The 19,296-nt window shown below is 34.3% G+C and overlaps 1 protein-coding gene across 4 annotated transcripts in view; it reads left to right on the forward strand.

The window, feature by feature from the left end:
- VRK2 (VRK serine/threonine kinase 2) overlaps window positions 1-19,296 on the forward strand; it is a 114,385-nt gene that overhangs the window by 39,804 nt on the left and 55,285 nt on the right. For all 4 annotated transcript variants that reach the window (XM_087863417.1, XM_045788022.2, XM_045788020.2 and 1 more), the window contains exons 3-7: window positions 1,640-1,689; window positions 2,431-2,500; window positions 3,935-4,022; window positions 6,203-6,308; window positions 7,505-7,597. In XM_087863417.1, coding sequence (XP_087719543.1) covers window positions 1,640-1,689; window positions 2,431-2,500; window positions 3,935-4,022; window positions 6,203-6,308; window positions 7,505-7,597 — 407 coding nt within the window. The remainder of the gene's footprint in view (window positions 1-1,639; window positions 1,690-2,430; window positions 2,501-3,934; window positions 4,023-6,202; window positions 6,309-7,504; window positions 7,598-19,296) is intronic.

Raw genomic sequence — 19,296 nt, forward strand, 5'->3', positions numbered from 1 at the left:
CGTCTGCCATAGTGGGAAGAAAGGCTTTTCTTACCCCTTTTTCTCTAACAGGACTGGATCCCTTCTTCTGTATACACTCTCTTTAGTTTTTTTCTTGCTTAGATATGGTTAATCCATCCCTTCTACAGTTCCCTTGAGACTACTGCATGGGTGACAGTGGAAGAACTTTACATGCATCAAAGTGAGAAGGCAAAAATTACTTGATATAAGTAAGTTTAGTTTCTTTAGAAAGAGCTGGGTTCACAGTTTATATCTAATATCAACTAATACTGAGGTAATAATTTCTTCAAATGGTTGATAGCAGGCTGACATAAAAAATTTTGGAGAATGGTTAAGAAAGTTATGCATGAGTTGGCTTGACTGTAAAGTAGAATTGATATATCTTGGTAAATTTGTGATTTTTTTTTATATCTATCATGTGAAAAAGAGGAAAGGCGGTGGAGGTAGGAGAAAGAGAGGGAAAAATGCTAGGAGTAGTCATAAGAGGATGGCTACTGATAAACATACTGAAAACATACCTGAAGAATTGATTTTGTTCTCCATCTGTCAGGTGCTGATATTTAATCATATTCAATACTAGCTCCACCTTCCTTCCTTTCACTTTCCTTTAAACATCCTACTAATACTTGACACAGTGCCTTGCAAATTCTGGCCTCATGATAAATAACTATTGGTTAGTTGAAGGAATGAATGGATGAAGAGTGAAGAGATGAATAACAAGATTCTAGACTTTCACAGTGCAAATAAATACATGCATCAACTTATCAAGATTTGAAAACCATAACTTTTTAAAAATTTAGATAGTACAGATGAAAGGATTAATTTCATCTAAAAATTTGAACAATGGAATTATCAGAACTTTGATTACTGTATCTAAAATGCAGGGTGCACCTGGCTGGCACAGCTGGTAAAGCATGTGACTCTTGATCTCAGGGTTGTAAGTTCGAGCCCCATGTTGGCCATGAAGCCTATTTAAAGAATAAAGAAAGAAAGAAAAAATTTTTAAAAATGAAAATGGCGAATAATAAAATGAAGTTAGATAACTTGAAATGTGCTTTTTAGGAGTTACATATTCTATAATGTAGGCTTGATTGACTGCCAGGTTCAGAAAATGATTTTTATAAAAGATTATTCTCATTCTCACTTGATTTATTTTAGAATTTTGCCACGTAAAAATTGTTTTGAACTTTCCAGTTAAGACAAATCAGTTTTCATTTCTGAATTGACATAGATTTTAATTTAGTAAAATTTAATCAGTAGATTTTACGATTTATCATATACTGGAGTTAATGCTGCATATCTAGAAAATATTTCCCCCTACATTTGGATCTGTGTGATTAATATCTTTTGGTTTCCATGTTTGAATATTTGAATATAGTTTATGGCAAAGGATGGTGTCAGATAGATTGGGTTTCAGTCCCCAGTCTGTACTTCTTAGTGAGCAAATTACTCAATTTGTCGAACCTTAGTAGTATCTTGTGTAACATGAAGATGATACCTACCTTCCCACGAAGAGGTTCTCGGGAGCATGTAGTAAGGGAAGATATGTGAAGTGCTTAGAACACTGTCTGGGTTATAGTAGACATTCAGTAATTGGGAACAACTATTTTTCTCCTCCACCCTATGTTTTGTTCTGCAGCTTTCCCCACAAATAAACCAGATAAAGATGCAAGACATGTAATAAAAGTGGTAAGTATTGCTCTTAAATTTGTATTTCATATGTATTCACTTCTTTGTTTTCTGCTTTATTCCTAGTATCTTTGCAAAAACAGTTTTTAACCTAGCTTTTATAATTTTACTTATCAGTAAATGTAGTGTTACGGTATATTTTCACATTGTTAAAATGTAAAGACTGGAGAACTTTGTTCTTCTGTGTTGGCATTTATCATCTTTTTATCCTATCTAGCTATCTCTCCTTTCCTTTCTTCCCTTCCTTCCTCTTTACTCTAAATGGTAAGGTCCTTAAAGGCAAGGATGAAGTTTCATTTTTGTTTGTATCCCCTATGCCTAGTACAATGAATGAAATATAGTAGATAATTAGTAAAGGTGTCATGTGTGAATGAACTCCAGGGTAGTTTGCAGTGTATCTACCCTGATGTCCATGTTGGTAGACATTGACTATCTGTATACATGTGTATATACAATTCTCAGTGCTTTTAGTAAGTTTTTTCCATAAGAAGGCTACTCTCGTGTGTAAGATTATATAGAGATAGCATTACAGTATATTAAATTTAAACATGAGATTCTCTAAGTTTATTTAGTCCTTATATGAGATTTTTAGTGGAAATTTGATGCCTGTGTTTTATAATATGTTATTCAAGCCCTATTTATATACTATGAATGTATATTCATATTTTCACCGTTGAAATACCAAATCTATCTTTAAGATTATTTTTTCCTAATAAAATTAATTGTTCTTTTCTTTTATAGGAATATCAAGAAAATGGGCCATTATTTTCAGAACTTAAATTTTATCAAAGAGCTGCAAAAAAAGACTATAGTAAGTAAATTTAGCAAAAGCAAGCTACTTCCATATGCATATATATATGTGTGTATATATATATATATGTATATATATATGTTAATATTTTTCTTTTTTTCTGGTCTTCTGGAAAATTATTTTCAATTAGAAATTTTATTGTAATTGATATAATTAACTTATATAAAAGTAAGATAGATGCTATGTAAATGTTGAAATATACATAGTGGGTTATATATTTCAAATCAAAATTATTTCTACTACTTTATATTCAATGTTAGGTTGTTGGTCTAAGCTACCAAGAGTTCTCTAAGTATAAAAGAATAGTAGAATGAAATCATTTCTTTCATAGGAAACCATTTGGAGTCAAAGGTTGTAAGGAAAAGATTAAAATGGGCACTAGATATATAAACAAAAGGAATGGCCATAGAATGGATTAGTGTAAGGTGTATGGAAATGATTAAACATTAAAATGATTTAGACCATAAGTTAAATGTTAGAAACTTGAATGTTGGGAAAGTAACTGGAGCTGGAAATCACATGTAAGAACCACCAGTTAGAGGAATCAAATGGGAAATGGTTGTGAGCAGAGCTGAAGAACAGCAGAAGCATTTTGTAAATACTGTACAACACAGATGGACTAAACAGAGCTTTCAGAAAGTTAATATGAATAAAAATGATAATAGTCAAGGTCCTCTTCATTATGTTTAAGAAAAAGAATGATGAGACTAGCCTCAATAATTAAGTTTGTTTTCCTTAATAAAACCTTCTAAATGTTAGGACAGTAGTCTTTACTGCTTAAACTATGTCAGGGTGACAAATAGAATCCATTAAACTTGATTGTTTATTGTAGAGTTGTCATACACATTAAACATATATGGTAGAAAAATGGAAAATAAGCTACCTGATGGTTTCAGTGGATTTGATTTTTTTTAAACTAAAGTTAAAGCAGTTTCCATATAACAATTTCATAATATGATTTTTCTGCCCAATTTCTATTTTTTCAACTACCATGGCTTTAAATTTTTAAGTAATGGAAAAGAAAAAGCCATTTCTCTACTGATTCTTTGGTACTTAACATATGTTCTATTTCATTTTATTTTAATTTTTTTGAACATATGTTATATTTTAAAATTTAACATATAAGGGAATGAATTTTTTTCATGAATAGAAACACTTGTGTATATGATGCTAATGCATTTTATGACCATGACTACTTTTGTTTTGGTTATAATGGCTTTAATTTAAAATTTCTGTATATGTTTTTATGTTAATTATAGTGATAAATAGAATTTGAAGCTACTAGATAGATATATTTGATTCTTTAAAACATTTACTAGAAAGGTCTAATTTCTGTTTAGGTTAGCTAAATAAGTTTTAGGATCTATGAAAAAGTAAGAAATAACATTTCTAAAAATATATATATCTTTTTTCCTGTTAAATTTGTCTTTGTAGTAAAAAACTGGATAGAACTCAAACAACTTGATTATTTAGGAATTCCTCTGTTTTATGGATCCGGTATTACTGAATTCAAGGGAAGAAGGTAAAATGGAATTACTATAATCAAGTATTGTTCTATGACTATGTCTTATATGCTCTAATACCTTTGCTATATAACAGATTACCCAAATCATAGTAGTTTATAACAACAGACTGCTATCATCTTAGTTTCCATGGATAACCAACATGGAAGTTACCCATGGAAACTATGGCTTCTCCAGATGGTTCCAGCTCAGGACTTCTGAGGATATAGTCAGCTGTCTGTTGGGTTGCAGTCATCTTATGACCTGACTGGGGAAGGATCTGTTTTCAAGGTCACTCATGTGGCTGTTGGCAGGCCTAAGAAGATCTGCTTCAAATGCACTCATGTGATTGTTTGCAGGCCTCACTTCCCCAGGCCTCTCAACAGGTCTCTCAGTAGGCTGCCTCAGTGTTATAAAGACATAGTAGCTGGCTTCCCCTAGAGCAAATAATTGAAAGAGAGAGAGGTAGAAAAAGCACATACACACATAGGAGCATGCATCCAAGAATAAAGCCACAGTCTTTTTATAATTGAATCTTTAGAATTTAAATAAAAATTTGAAAAAAAAAGGTTAACATACAGTGCAATATATTGGTTTCAGGAGTAGAGTTCCATGATTCATGACTTAAATATAACACCCAGTGCTTATCACAAGTGCCCTCCTTAATCCCCATCACCCATTTAGCCCATCCCCTGCCCACCTCCCCTCCATCAACCCTAAGTTTGTTCTCTATCATTAAGAGTCTTTTATGGTTTGCTTCCCTCTTCCCCCCCTTCCCCTATGTTCATCTGTTTTGTTTCTTAAACTCCACATGAGTGAAATCAGATGGTATTTGTCTTTCTCTGACTTAATTCAAATCTTACAGTGATGTCACATATTTCCACTATAGTCTCTTTGCTAGAGGCAAGTCACTAAGTCTACTCCATACACAAGAGAGGAGATTTAATTAAGCTTTGTCTCTTGAGAAAAGGCACAACAAAGAATTTGTAGAAACATTTTTAAATCACCACATATGGCTAGTCATCACATATAAATAATTGACTAGTGATTTTTTAAAAAGAAAAAAGAAGTTTGTCAGGTACCCCATTTTGCCCTTTCAATAGCCTTTTAAGATAGGTGATGTCTTTTTCCCTGGGTGAGGAAATAGGCTCAGTGCTTTGTTCAAATGGTCTCTAAATGCTATCAATAAAAACAAAATCAACGATTATTAATCTTGAAATAAAGTAAAGGGCTGCTAATAGAGAACTGATTGGCTGAGTGGGTCATGGTATATCCGTATCATGTAATATTATGCAGCCCAAAAAGAAATCAGTTAGAGCTGTACCATTTGGGAGGTATAGTGGGGAGGTTTCAGTGAGATACTAACGAAAAAAGGATGATGCAGAAAAGTGCATATAATAAGATCACATTTTTGTAAAACAAAGACAAAAATTCCTTTATATCTGTATTCATGTGTGTATGCACCAATAAAGGTAGACTAGGGGCTGATATGGGCATGTAAGTGAAGGGAAGAAAAGGGACAGAGGTGCCAAACAGAGAAGAAGTACATTTTTAAAAAGGATTTATTAATTTATGAGAGAGAGAGAGCATGAGTGTGGGTGGGAGGGGCAAAGGGAGAGGGAGAGAGTCTTATGCGGACTCCATGCTGAGTGCAGAGCCTGACACGGGGCTCGATCTCACAACCCTGAGATCATGACCTGAGCCTAACCCAAGAATTAGACATTCAAATGACTGAGCCACCCAGGTTCCCCAAAAAGACATACATTTTTTAAAGTAATGTTTTTAAGTGTGTAGAGAAAGTAAAATATGATTTATAAGGTCAAGAAACAAATATAAAGTTTTCTGTATGGACAAATAATTTGTTCAAGGTCATATAGTGAGAGGGTGATGAAATCAAAGTGAATCAAACTCAGGACTCTTTAATTTAGAAAGAGCATTCTCTTTTCATGACCTAAGAGTGAACATGAGTGTTTCAGGACAGCATTCTCTTCTACTAGGAACTAACTGCAGCATAAATACTGACTAGTATCTTTCTGTAAAAGAACAGCAAGATTATTAATGCACACTCATTCTTTAATGGTTCAGATTGCAGTATTCTTCATTGTTAGGTTGGGGGTGTTTTTCCTTGTTTCAAATTCATAAATAGGCAGTTTCAAGCATTGCTATCTTAAGATCTCTTTTTGACGTCTCCTTCTTATAGTTACAGATTTATGGTAATGGAAAGACTAGGAATAGATTTACAGAAGATCTCAGACCAGAATGGTACTTTTAAAAAGTCAACTGTCCTGCAGCTAGGTATCCGAATGGTAAGAATGAATAACTTATTTCACATGCCTAGTTTTCAGATTATTTACTTGTTACAATACACAAATCATTGCCCTTTGTGGAATTATCAGAGAATGAAGGATTATTGCCCTAGAAATGTCAGTTATTTAGAGTAGAGGCTATTTTGGTGAAATTGATAACAGTGGGCTCTGTAAGTGACAGAATGTGCTGTGTTTGGCACTACAAACTCAATTAGGCATTGGTTCTACAGTCTGATTTTTTTTCCCCTCACAGCTTTGTTTTACATATCAGAGCAAGCTTGCATTGCTATAAGAATAACCTCTCTTTTGTCGGTTATATTTATAACAATTCAAACTATGGCAAAATATATTATTTTCCATACTAAACACGTGATGGTATAGGGGTGCTATAAAGTTTTTACTATGAGTTTGGGATGGTGGCAGTAATTAGTATGGCAATGAATAATATATACTTTGCCAAATAAGAAGCAATGAAATCTTAATAGCACCCATGCACACATTTTGTTTATACCACATATTTGTCTTATCTTGTTTGTGTTTGGTTTGCCCAAGCTCCATTTTATTTTTTCCATTTTAAATAGAATGAAACTGCTCATGCCAGGTTGGGATGTGGCAAATAGAACTCGTTAATTTTCCCATTCATCCATTTAGCCAGCCAGCAAATGTTTGTTGAGCACTGGGTGTAGGTAACATGCAAGGCTCAAGGGCCTCAAAGATGAAGCTAAGTTATTTTCAATTATTGTCCAGAGGGAGAATGCCTTTCTGTGTGCTCATGGACATTTCACTTTGTTCTGGGGTCTCCAAAACTTGATTTATAATCATTGCTTGGGTGAGGAACTGCTGAGTGAACTTCATGGTTATTTTACTTTGGATCTCTAATTTTATTGTATTTTTCCTCTTTGCACAGTGTGATTTGGCCATCAGCTATCAGGGGCATAGGCATAGGCATTGTTGAATCTTGGTTTCCTTCTCTCAGAAGTTTAATTTAAAGCACTTGATATTTAGGGATCATGTTATTCGACTTTTTTCCAGGATAAGTGACCAGTACATGGGATAAATAAATTGATAATTGTAGAATATGTCACTTTGTATTTGTTACTGTGAAAAACTATGTGTTATTCTATATTCAGAATGTTCGAAGTTGATTAGGAGCTTGAAGCAGATATCAATATAACCTTACATATTTCTTTTCATAGTTGGATGTACTGGAATATATACATGAAAATGAATATGTTCACGGTGATATAAAAGCAGCGAATCTGCTGTTAGGTTACAGACATCCAGATCGGGTAAGTACAGTATTAGGCTTTTGTTTCCAGTAAGAATCCTCACAGTATCATACTGAGACATGCAGAAATCAAACTCCTAACCCAGAAGAGTTTACAAATGAGGATTAACATGTTGTGATTTATCTTACCTTGTTTATCTCATTTAATGCACTAAACTAAGAAGTAATTAGGATGGGGAAACTGAGACTCAGAGGGGTTTAAATAATTTGTTAATGGATATATAGTTAGGTGGCTGAAATTTGAACTTCTGAGTGACTATAAACAAAGAACCATCAAAATCCAGTGGGAGAAGGGATGGGATTTATTTAGAGAAAAAAAAATGAAAAGTCACATTAGCTCCTCTTTCACTGTATAAACACATAACTTTTAAACAGAGCAGCATTTCCAATGGAACTTTCTCTGATGATGGAAGTATTCTGTATGTTACTGTGCAGTATGGTAGCCATCAGCCACATGTGGCTATCAGCACCTGAGACGTGGGTCGTGCACCACCAAATGCTGGCGAGGATGTGGAGCAACAGGAGCCCTCATTCATCGCTGTTGGGAATGCAGAATGGTGTGGCCATGGTGGAAGACAGTTTGGCGGTTTCTTTAAAACCTGAACATATTCGTAACATATGATCTGCAGTTACACTGCTTGGTAATTACGCAAAGGAGTTGAAAAGTTATATCCACAGAAAAACCTACACACAGATGTTTATAGCAGCTTTATTCATAAGTGCTAAAACTTGAGTCATCGAAGATATCCTTTAATAGGTGAATGGATAAATAAACTGTGGTACATCCAAACAATGCAGTACTACTCAGTGTTAAGAAGAAGCAGTCAGGACATGAAAAGACATGGAGGAAACTTAAATGCATATTACTAAGTGAAAATCTGTATAATTCCAACTCTACAACATTTTGAAAAAGGCAAAACTGTGGAGACACAAAAAAGATTGGTGATTGCCAGTGGTTAGTGGGGAAGGAGAAATGAATAGGCAGAGCGCAGAGGATTTTTAGGGAAGTGAAACTGTTCTGTATAATACTACAGTGGTGGATACGTGTTGTTTTGCATTTGCCAAAACCCATAGAATGTTCAACACCAAAAGTGCACCCAAATGTCAACTATATAGACTTTTGATTATAGTGATATGTCATTGTATAATGAGTGTAGGTTCATCCATTGCAACAGACAGAATACTGTGGTATGGGATGTTGATAGTGGGGGATACTGTTGGGTGGTGGGGGCAGTGGGTATATGAGAACTCACAGTACTTTTCCACTCAATTTTACCTAAATTGCACTAAATTTACCAAAATTAAATCTAAAACTACTCTAAAAGAATCTTTAAAAATGTGACTAGTATGACTGAGGAACCGAATTTTAAATTTAACTTCATTTTAGTTAATTATTAATTTTTTTATTTTACCTTCCTTCTTCCCCCCAGCTTTATTGAGGAATGATTGACAAAAGTTGCATATATTTAGGCTATACAACATGTACGAAGTGATGATTTAACATAATATGTTATGAAGTGATGACCATCATCAATTTAATTAACACATTCACTTTTGTTTTGTGGTGAGAACACTTAAGGTCTATTCTTAGCAGATTTGAGGTACACAGAATTATTAACTCTAGTCACCATGCTGTATGTTTGACCCCTAGAACTTAATGATCTTCTAACTAAAAGTTTGTACCCTTTGGCCAACATCTCCCCATTTCCTTCACCCCCCACCCCCGGCCCCTGGCATCCCCTTCTCTCCTCTCTGGTTCTATAAGTTTCACTTGTTTACATGCCACATATAAGTGAGATAATACAGTATTTGTCTTTCTGTGTCTGGTTTAATGTCCTTCACGTTCGTCCATGTTATCACAAATGGCATATTTCTTTTTATGGCCAAATAATTCCATTGCACATCTCTACCACATTTTATCTTTTTTTTTTTTTTTTTTAAGATTTTCTTTATTTATTTGACAGAGAGACAGCCAGCGAGAGAGGGAACACAAGCAGGGGGAGTGGGAGAGGAAGAAGCAGGCTCCCAGCAGAGCAGCGAGCCTGATGCGGGGCTTGATCCCAGGATCCTGGGATCACGCCCTAGCCTGAAGGCAGACGCTTAACGACTGAGCCACCCAGGCACCCCTCTACCACATTTTCTTAATTCATTCATCCACCAGTGACCACTAAGGTTATTTATATATTTTGGCTATTGTGAAAAATTCTGTGGTAACATGGAAGTGCACATACCTCTTTAAGATAATGATTTCTTTTCCTTTCGATATATACCCAGAAGTTGGATTTCTGGATCATATGATAGTTCTATTTTGAGGAACTTCCACACTGCTTTCTGTAAAGACTACCAGTTTCCATTCCCACCAAAAGTGTAAGGGTTCCCTCTTCTTTACACCCTCACCAACAATGATTATCTCTTATCTTTTTTATAATAGCCGTCCTAACAGGTACTGAATGATGTCTCATTGTGGTTTCGATTTTCATTGCCCTGATGATAATAATTCTGAACACCTTTTCTTCTAACTGTTGGGCATGTATATATCTTCTTCAGAATAATGACTATGCTGGTCCTTTGTGTATTTTTTAAATTGGGTTATTTTCTTGCTAGTGAGTTGTATGAGTTCTTATATATTTTGGATATTAACCCCTTATCAGATCTAGGGTTTACAAATATTTTCTACAGTTTGGTAGCTTGCCTTTGTATTTTGTTGATGGTTTTCTTTGTTGGGCAGTATTTTTTTTAGTTAGATGTAATTCCAGTTGTTTATTTTTGGTTTTGTTGCCTGTGCTTTTGGTGTTGGTTGAAAAAAATCATTGCCACAACCCATGTTCATGATTGGAAGAATTGATATTGTTAAAGTATCCATACTACCCAAAGCAGTCCCTATCAAAATACCAATGCCATTTTTCATAGAAATAGAAAAAACAATCCTCAAATTTGCATGGAACCACAAAAGTCCCTGAATAGCCAAAGCACTCTTGAGAACAAAGTTGAGGGCATCACACTTCCTGATTTCAAAGCATATGACAATACTATAGTAATCAAAATAGTATGCTGTTGACATAGACACAGACCAGTGGAACAGAATGGAGCATTCAGAAATAAAGCCATACATATACTACCAACTAATCTTTGACAAGGGCATCGGTAATACACAATTGGAAAAGCATAGTCTGTTTAATAAATGATGGTGGGAAAACTGGACAGTGACATGCAAAAGAATGAAATCAGACTCTTAACCTACACCATACAAAAAATTAAATCTTTAACCCATTAGAGATTTGAAATGTATAACCTAAAACCATAAAACCAGAAGAAAATTCAGGGAAAAAGCTTAATTTCAATTAATTTAAATTTAAGTAACTCCAAGTGTCTAGTAGCCACCCTGTCAGACAGGAGAGGTTTAAAAAGTGAAAAAATTGAGTCTATAAAAAATTTTATAGATCATAGTTGAATATTTAACTGAACTCTAGATGAGGAAAGAAATTTCTAAGTAATGGTACAAAGGAGGAAATCTTTAAAAATATTGAGAAATTTCAAATTTTAAAATTTCTATATTTAAAAAAATTGAAAAAATTAAAGATAAATAAGAAACTGGAAAGTGTGTTTATGAAAGCTTTTTGGGGATATATATAGCAAACCAAAAAAATCAGTAAAAAACAAAACAAAACAAAAACACCAAATATTTTCTTAGAGTAATGATTGAAAGGAATGAACAGACAGAACACAGAAGAAATACAGCTGTCAGAAATGGATGAAAAAAGTTACCGTCACTGGAAAAGAAGAGAGATGCAGATAAAAAAAAGTGAAGTACCATTTTAAAAGACCTTGTCAAATTCGAAAAGCCGAAAATAATAATCCCGATGATATTGAGGCTGTCGAGGGTGCAAGCCTTGTAGAACGTAAAATAAATGGGAGTAGAAGAAGAAATTAAGTTAATGGAAGGGCAATTTGGCAATATATGTTGAAATCCTTTAAAAGTCTGCATATTTTTTAAGGTTAGGTTTATTAAAGTATAATTTACAAACAGTAAAATTCACCATTTTAACCATACAGTTTGATGTGTTTTGACACATGTATGTCTTATAACCACCACTACAGTCAAGATACAGAGTGTTCCTATCATCCTCAGACTTTCCTTCACCCTGCAGTCAGTCCCCTTCTTTCATGCACCCCACCCCCCTGGCCCCTGGCAATGATCTCTGCCCCGGTAGTTTTTGCATTTTGGGGGGAATGTCATATAAATGAAATTATAGGATGTATTTCCTGGTGCCTGGCTTATTTCACTTCCCATAATGTTTGTGAGATTTACCCATGTGGTAGTTATTAGTAGTTCATTCCTCTTTAAAGATAGATAGTATTCCGTTGACAACTACTACCGTTTATCTGTTTACCTGTTGGAAATTTATTTCCGGTTTGGGGGGCAATTATTAGTAAAGTTGCTATAAGCATTCATGTAGATGTTTTTGTGCAGATACATGCTTTAACAACTTCTGGGTAAGTAACTAGGAGTGGGATTTCTGGGATCATAAGGAAGTGTATGTTTGGCTTATAGGAAACAGCCAGACTGGTTTTCAGAACAATTGTACTGTTGTTACACATTTTCACCAGTGATGTGTAGTTCTCCACGTCTTGCCACCACTTGGTTTCATTAGTTTTTAAAAATTTACCCGTTATAGTAGATGTGTTGTCTTAATTTGCATCAGTTATGTAATGACTAATGATAGTGATAATCTTTCTTGTGTTTATTTGCCACTCTTTTATGTTCTTTGACGAATCAAATGTGCCCATTTTTTAAATCATATTGCCTTATTTTAAGCGAGCTTTAGCTTTTAAGGACAGGAACCTTTTGTCAGATCTTTGCAGGTACTGTCTGCATCACTAGCTTACCTCTTCTCTTATCAGTGTCTTTCAGAAGGCAGATGTTTTTAATTATGATGAGGCCCAATTTATGATTTTTTTCTTTTATCATTTGTGCTACATCTGTCCAAAGCCAGGATCACAAAATGTTTTTTCATACGTTTTCTTCAAGGAGTTTTATAGAACTCTCATATTTAGATACCTGATCTGTTTCAGGTTTGTATTTGGTGCAAGTGAGGGTCAAGGCTCTTTTGGGGGGGGGGAGGGGGAACATACACATGTGCAGTTGCTCCAACACTGTGTTAAAGTGAACATCTTTTCCCCAGTGAATTGCTTTTGTGCCTTTATGAAAATTATTGACCATCTATGAATAAGTCTATTTCTGGATTCTCAAGTATAATAGCATACAGTCAATGTCACACTTTCATGGTCTTGAAGTTAGGTAATAGGAGTCTTCCAACTTTGTTCTTTTTTTCAAAATTATTTTCACTATTCTGGCTGCTTTGCAATTCCATATATAATATTTTTTTGAAATCAGGTTGTCAGTTTCTGCCCCCAAACCTGCTAGGATTTTGATTGAGATTGTGTTGAACCGTAGATTAATTTGAGGGAATTGAAATTTTAACAATATGAGTCTTCTGACTAAATGCCAAGCTGATTCACTGGGAAATGAATGATTTTTGTAATACTCATTTTTATTTCTTTTGTTTTCTTATTTAACTTCCAAATATTTTTTTAAAGATTTTTATTTATTTATTAGATGGAGAGAGAGAACACAAGCAAGGGGAGCGGCAGGCAGGGGGAGAGCGAAAAGCAGGCTTCCCGCTGAACAGGGAGCATGGGGCTTGATCCCAGAACCCTGGGGTCATGACCTGAGCCAAAGGCAGATGCTTAACCCACTGAGTCACCCAGGCGCCCCCAAAATATTTTTTAAGTTTCCTATGTAATTTGGTTTTTGACCCTAAGGTTATTTGGAAATATGTTGTTTAATTTTAAAATATTTGGAAGTTTTCAAATTCCTCTCTGCTATTGATCTCAATTTAATTCTGTTGTAGTCAGAGAACTACTCTGTATGATTTCTGTACTTTTAAGATTATTGAGAATTACTTAATGCATCAACGTATGAGCTAACTTACTGAATGAATATTTCATGAGCCCTTGAAAAGAGTATGTATTCTGTTGTCTGTCTGAAGGTGAGTGTTTAATAAATGTCTGTTAGGTCCAGTTGATTGAGTGTTGAAATTTCCTACATCTCCACTGAAAGGAGTATGGAAACCTCCAATTATAATTGTGGATTTATCTTTTTTTCCCATCAGTTTTTGTTTCATGTATATTGGAATTCTATTATTGGTATACATGTTTAGGATTTTTATGTCCTCTTTATGAACTGTCTCCTGTATCATTATAAAATATCAGTTTTATCCCTAAAATATTTCTTGTTCAGAAATCAACTTTGTCTGATATTAATGTAGCCACACCCCCTTTCTTTTGATTAGTGTTTGCATTATATATCTTCTCCATTCTTTTAGTCTATTTTTGTCTGTACATGTGAGTTAAATGTCTTGGAGACAGTATGTTCATTTTCAGGCTATTTTTAAACTTTGCTAAGATGAGTCTATAGTAGCCTATTCTATGTGGTTAGTTTATTCCTACTTCTATACTGTGAAGTTCTGTGATTTCTACAGAATTCCATGTTAGGACTTACTTTGGTTGGCCAGAACTCAACTCCCAGCTCTTTGTGAATCCTGGGAATTATTCTTCTCCTGACTGCTCAGTGATTCTTTGCTCCACCTTTTATACTACAGATGAGGAGATCCTCATGCAGATTTTTCTGGAAGCTCCCCCCACCTTGTAGCTCCCTCTTCTTCTGAACGCCTCTCTGGAATTTCAGGCTCTTTAGAAGCCATTCTGAACTCAGTCACTGTCTCAGTGGGATTTCCCTTCCTATTCCTGAGTTTGGAATTGTCACCAGGCAGAAAGCTGGGGCATCTGCGTGACTCAACTAAATGTTTTTTCCCCATTTTCCCAAGGATCTCAGTCTTGTGCAGCCTATTTAGTATCCAAAAACGTTTGTATCTTTCATTTTAGCCAGTTTCCCACAGGCAGTGGAAGTGTAAATCCAGTCATCGTATTCCTTTTTTGCCAAAAGCAAAAAGGGCTAGTTTTAAATAATTTTAGTGTGTGTGCGTGAATTGTCCGCTCATGTCTTTTTGCCCATTTTTCTCCTTTTTTTTGTTTTTATTCCCTGAAGAGTTCTTTAAATAAGTGTTATATAAGCCCTTCATCTGTTACATATTTTGCAAATATGTTCTTTCAATTTGCCTCTTGTCCTTTGATTATACTTGTGATGTTTCATCACCACATAGAAGGTGAAACTTTTTAATGTGATCAAATGTATCAATCTTTTATTTGCTATGGATATTGAGTCTCGATTAATAACCTTGTTCTGCAGACAGATTTTATGTGAATTTAATTGTAGAGTTTCATTTTTTACCTTTAAATCTCTTATTAATTTAGAATTTATTCTTTTATATGACAGGAAGTATGGACCCAATTTTATCATTTTCCAAATGATTTTCCAGTTTTCCCAACACTATTTAAAAAAAAAAAAATTGGTCCAGTGATATTAGATGTCACTTTTATCATATACTAAACTTCCATATGTACTTGAGTTCACTTCTGTACTTTCTACTGAATCCTTCTGGTCTAATTATGTTTCATAATTATACTAGTACATTAATTGCTGAGGCTCTGCAATGTATTTTAATATCTGGTGGTGATTAGTGCTGTGTAGCTTTTCTTTTTCAGTATTATTCTAGCTATTCACAATTTTTTATATTGTTTAGCTTCATTTAAAAATACTTGTTGGCATTTTTATTGGAATTTTGTTAAATTTTTAAATTAACTTGGGAAGACCTGGCATCTTTATGATGTATAGATGTTCTTCAACAACAAGGAATATTTTTGTATTTCATCAGTTTTACATTTGTTATGTTCTTGAGTATTTTCACTCTTTCCTCACATTAACTTTTTCACATTTCTTGCTATACTTATTCCTAAATATTATACCGCTTTTGTTGCTATTGTCACTGCTATTTTACTCTACTATTTTATCTTCTAAGTGATTATGATTTGTGTATATGAATGTTGTTGATTTCTGTGCATTCATTTTATATCCTGTTAATTTACTGACTTTGAGGTTGCTTTAGTAATGATTCTCTAAGGTTTTCTTAGAAAACATTTCATACACAAGTAGATACAGTTGTCTTTCTCTTCCAGTTCTTATATCTCTGATTTGTTTTGTCTAATTGTATTGCTGGTACATCCAGTACGTAGAAAATAGTAGTGAAGGTAGTGATTATCCTCCCCTCTTCCTGATCTTAGTGGGAATTCTTGAAGTTTACCCCATTAAATGTGATGCTGACTGTAGGACAAAGGTGTGGGTACATGTGTATATGTGAATATGTACGTGTGTATGTGTCCTTATACTCATCATAAGGAAATCACCATCAATTCCTATGTTTCTGTTTTTTGGTTTGGTTCTTTGTTTGTTTGTTTGTTTGTTTTTGAGATTTTATTTATTTGACAAAGGTGTGGGTACATGTGTATATGTGAATATGTATGTGTGTATGTGTCCTTATACTCATAGTAAGGAAATCACCATCAATTCCTATGTTTCTGTTTTTTGGTTTGGTTCTTTGTTTGTTTGGTTTTTTTTTTTTTGAGATTTTATTTATTTATTACAAAGGTGTGGGTACATGTGTATATGTGAATATGTACATGTGTATGTGTCCTTATACTCATAATAAGGAAATCACCATCAATTCCTATGTTTCTGTTTTTTGGTTTGGTTCTTTGTTTGTTTGGTTTTTTTTTTTTTTTTTTGAGATTTTATTTATTTGAGAGAGGGAGGGCATGAATGGAGGGAGAGGCAGAGAGAGAGATGGAGAAACAGACTCCCCGCTGAGCAGGGAGCCCAATGTGGACCCAGCTCAAACCCCAGGATCATGGGACCTGAGCCGAAGGCAGACGCTTAACTGACTGAGCCACTCAGGCATGCCTCCTGTGTTCTTGAATGGATTTTTTTTTCTTTTTATGGAATGGGAACTGAATTTCATCAAAGATTTGTTTAGGATATATGGACATAATCATGTTTTTCTCAGATCAATTAATATAGTGTGGTATATTACTGTGCTTTTAATATTGAACTACCCTTACTTTCCAGGAGTAAATCCCACTTTGTTATAGTATATTATTTACTTAATATGGTGTTGAAGTATATTCACTAATACTTTATGTAGTATTTCATATAGGTATTTATAAGTGAGGCTGGTCTGTAGTTTTCTATTTCTGTACTATTTTTATTAGATTTAGGTATCAACATTCTATTTCATAAAAAGAATTTGGAAGTTTTAATTCATTTCCTATGTTCCAGAACTAATTTTTTTTTTAAGATTTTATTTATATAATTGAGAGAGAGAGAGCATGAGCGGGGTGAAGGGCAGAAGGAGAAGCAGACTCCCTGCTGTGCAGGGAGCCTGATGCAGGGTTCCATCCCGGGACAGCAGGATCATGACACTCAGCTGAGCAGAAGGCAGACACTTAACTGACTGAGCCACCCAGGAGCCCCCAGAACTATTTCTATTAAATTGATACTGTTTTATTTTGGAATATGAAACTATCTGGTTCTGCTTTTTTTCTGTGAGGCAGTTTCTTGTAACTCTCCTTTTTCCCATGGAGATGTTTAAGCTTTTTATCTTGGGCCAATTGTAATAGTTAACCATTTTGTGTAGCTTTTCAAATTTATTTGTATGGTGTTATGAATTGTAGCCTCTTGGGACTTAAATTTCTTCTACTTCAATGATTGTTTCCTTCTGGTTATTTTTTATTTTTGCTTCCTTTTTTTTGCCTTAGTAAATGTGTTTATTTTTCAACTCACTTGGATTCTGATTTATTAATGAGATGTATTTTCCCTCGTCTATTTCATTGATTTGTGATTTTGCCTTTATTTTTTTATTTTTTTTTTAAATAATGATTTTTTATTATATTATGTTAGTCACCATACAGTACATCCCTGATTTTGCCTTTATTATGTCATTTCTTGTGCTCTTTTAATTCTACCCTTTTGTTCTTTCTTTTGGTCTTCAGTTCCTGATCTGTTCATTTATTTTCATTATTTTTTTTTTTCCTTCTCTAAGTGTTTAAGGCTGTGATTTTTCCTCTGGTTACAGCTCTATATCATACTCATAGAATTTTAATATGTTTTTTAATATCTTTATTTTTTAAGAAACTTTTTATTTCTTCTTCACCAAAAAGTTGTTCAGTAGAAGATTTTTAAATTTTCATGTAGAAGGATCTTTTTAAAAAATTTTGTTATTGAATTCTAGACTTCGTGACAAGATAGGTTATTGTTTTTGATAATTTTACTCTTCTGAATCCACTGAGGCTTTTATTAGTGACTGAGAAGATCAGTTTTTATCTGTATTCCATGCCTATTTGAGAAAAAGGTAATCTGTATTTTCACAGTGTAAAGTTTAATATTTGCCCAAAAGATCTACCTTAGTGACTGTATTATTTATACATCTATATCTTTACTTAGTTTTTGTCCACTTGATTTGTTTTGTATCAAGAGTGATATTCTCTTAGGGGCGACTGGATGGCTCAGTCAGTCAAGCATGGGACTTGATCTCAGCTAAGATCTTGATCTCTGGATCATGAGTTCAAGCCCTGCATTAGGCTCCATACTGGGTGTGGAGCCTACTTTAAAAAAAAAAAAAAATCTGTTATTAGTGTGTTTCTATGTGGCCTCAAAGGCCAGAATCAAGTTCCCTGTAGTTTTTGTTTCATAAAGATCATTGCTGTGCTACTTGGTAAATATTTTATTTATATTTGCTCCACTTCATGTGTATTTTCTTTTATCTTTGATCCTTTAAGGTTTCTTTTTGGGGAGGGTCACTATCTATGAAAGTTCATATTTTTGTTGTAGTGATTGCCTTGGTATCTATGATTATTTTTAAAGATTTTATTTATTTATTTGAGAGAGAGAGACAGAGATCATGAGCAGGGAAGAGGGAGAAGCAGTCTCCCCGCTGAGCAGGGAGCCCGATGTGGGATTCGATCCCAGGACCCTGGGATCATGACCTGAGCTGAAGGCAGATGCTCAACGGACTGAACCACCCAGGTGCCCAGTATCTATGATTTTTAGAGATGCTTTTAGCTCTCTTTGTCTGTATTGAATCTTTTACTGCTACTGTGATAGTCTTGTATGGTAGTTGTTTACTTCCACATACTACTAGTTCACTATTGCTTATTTTACTTTCCTCTTTCCCTTAATGTTGTCACCTTAGTTTTTAGTCATACTACTTTTCCTTGTCAGGACATAGATCGTTCATATATTCTTCATTTAGCACCAACCTTGTTTTGGTCTTACATAAAATTAAATATATTAAATATTCACCTTTCTGTCCTTTTGCCAAAGTTAGCCACTCATCTTTAGATTGGATGAAACTAATCTTCTAGTAGATTGCTCAAGAAGTGCCTGTGGGTACGACATTCCCTTGCACGTGTAAAACTTTTTCAATAGCATTGATCCTTGAGGGATAGCTTGGATGGATGTAAAATATTTAGTTCACATTTTTTGTCCTTGAATCTCTTGAAAATGCTGATCTGTTGTTGCCATGTTTTGCATGTTGCTTTTAAGAAGCCTGCTGCTAGTTTAATTCTCTTACCACTGTATGCTATTTTCCTTTTTGCCTTGCTGCCTTTGTTTTTTCTTTATTAATAATGTCTAATGGTTTTACCAGGATATTTTTACAGTACATCATCCTGTATTGGTTTTCCGGG

The sequence above is a fragment of the Ursus americanus genome, chromosome 7, assembly GCF_024610735.1.
Source record: "Ursus americanus isolate L20-20 chromosome 7, mUrsAme1.1.p, whole genome shotgun sequence".
Taxonomy (NCBI): domain Eukaryota; kingdom Metazoa; phylum Chordata; class Mammalia; order Carnivora; family Ursidae; genus Ursus; species Ursus americanus.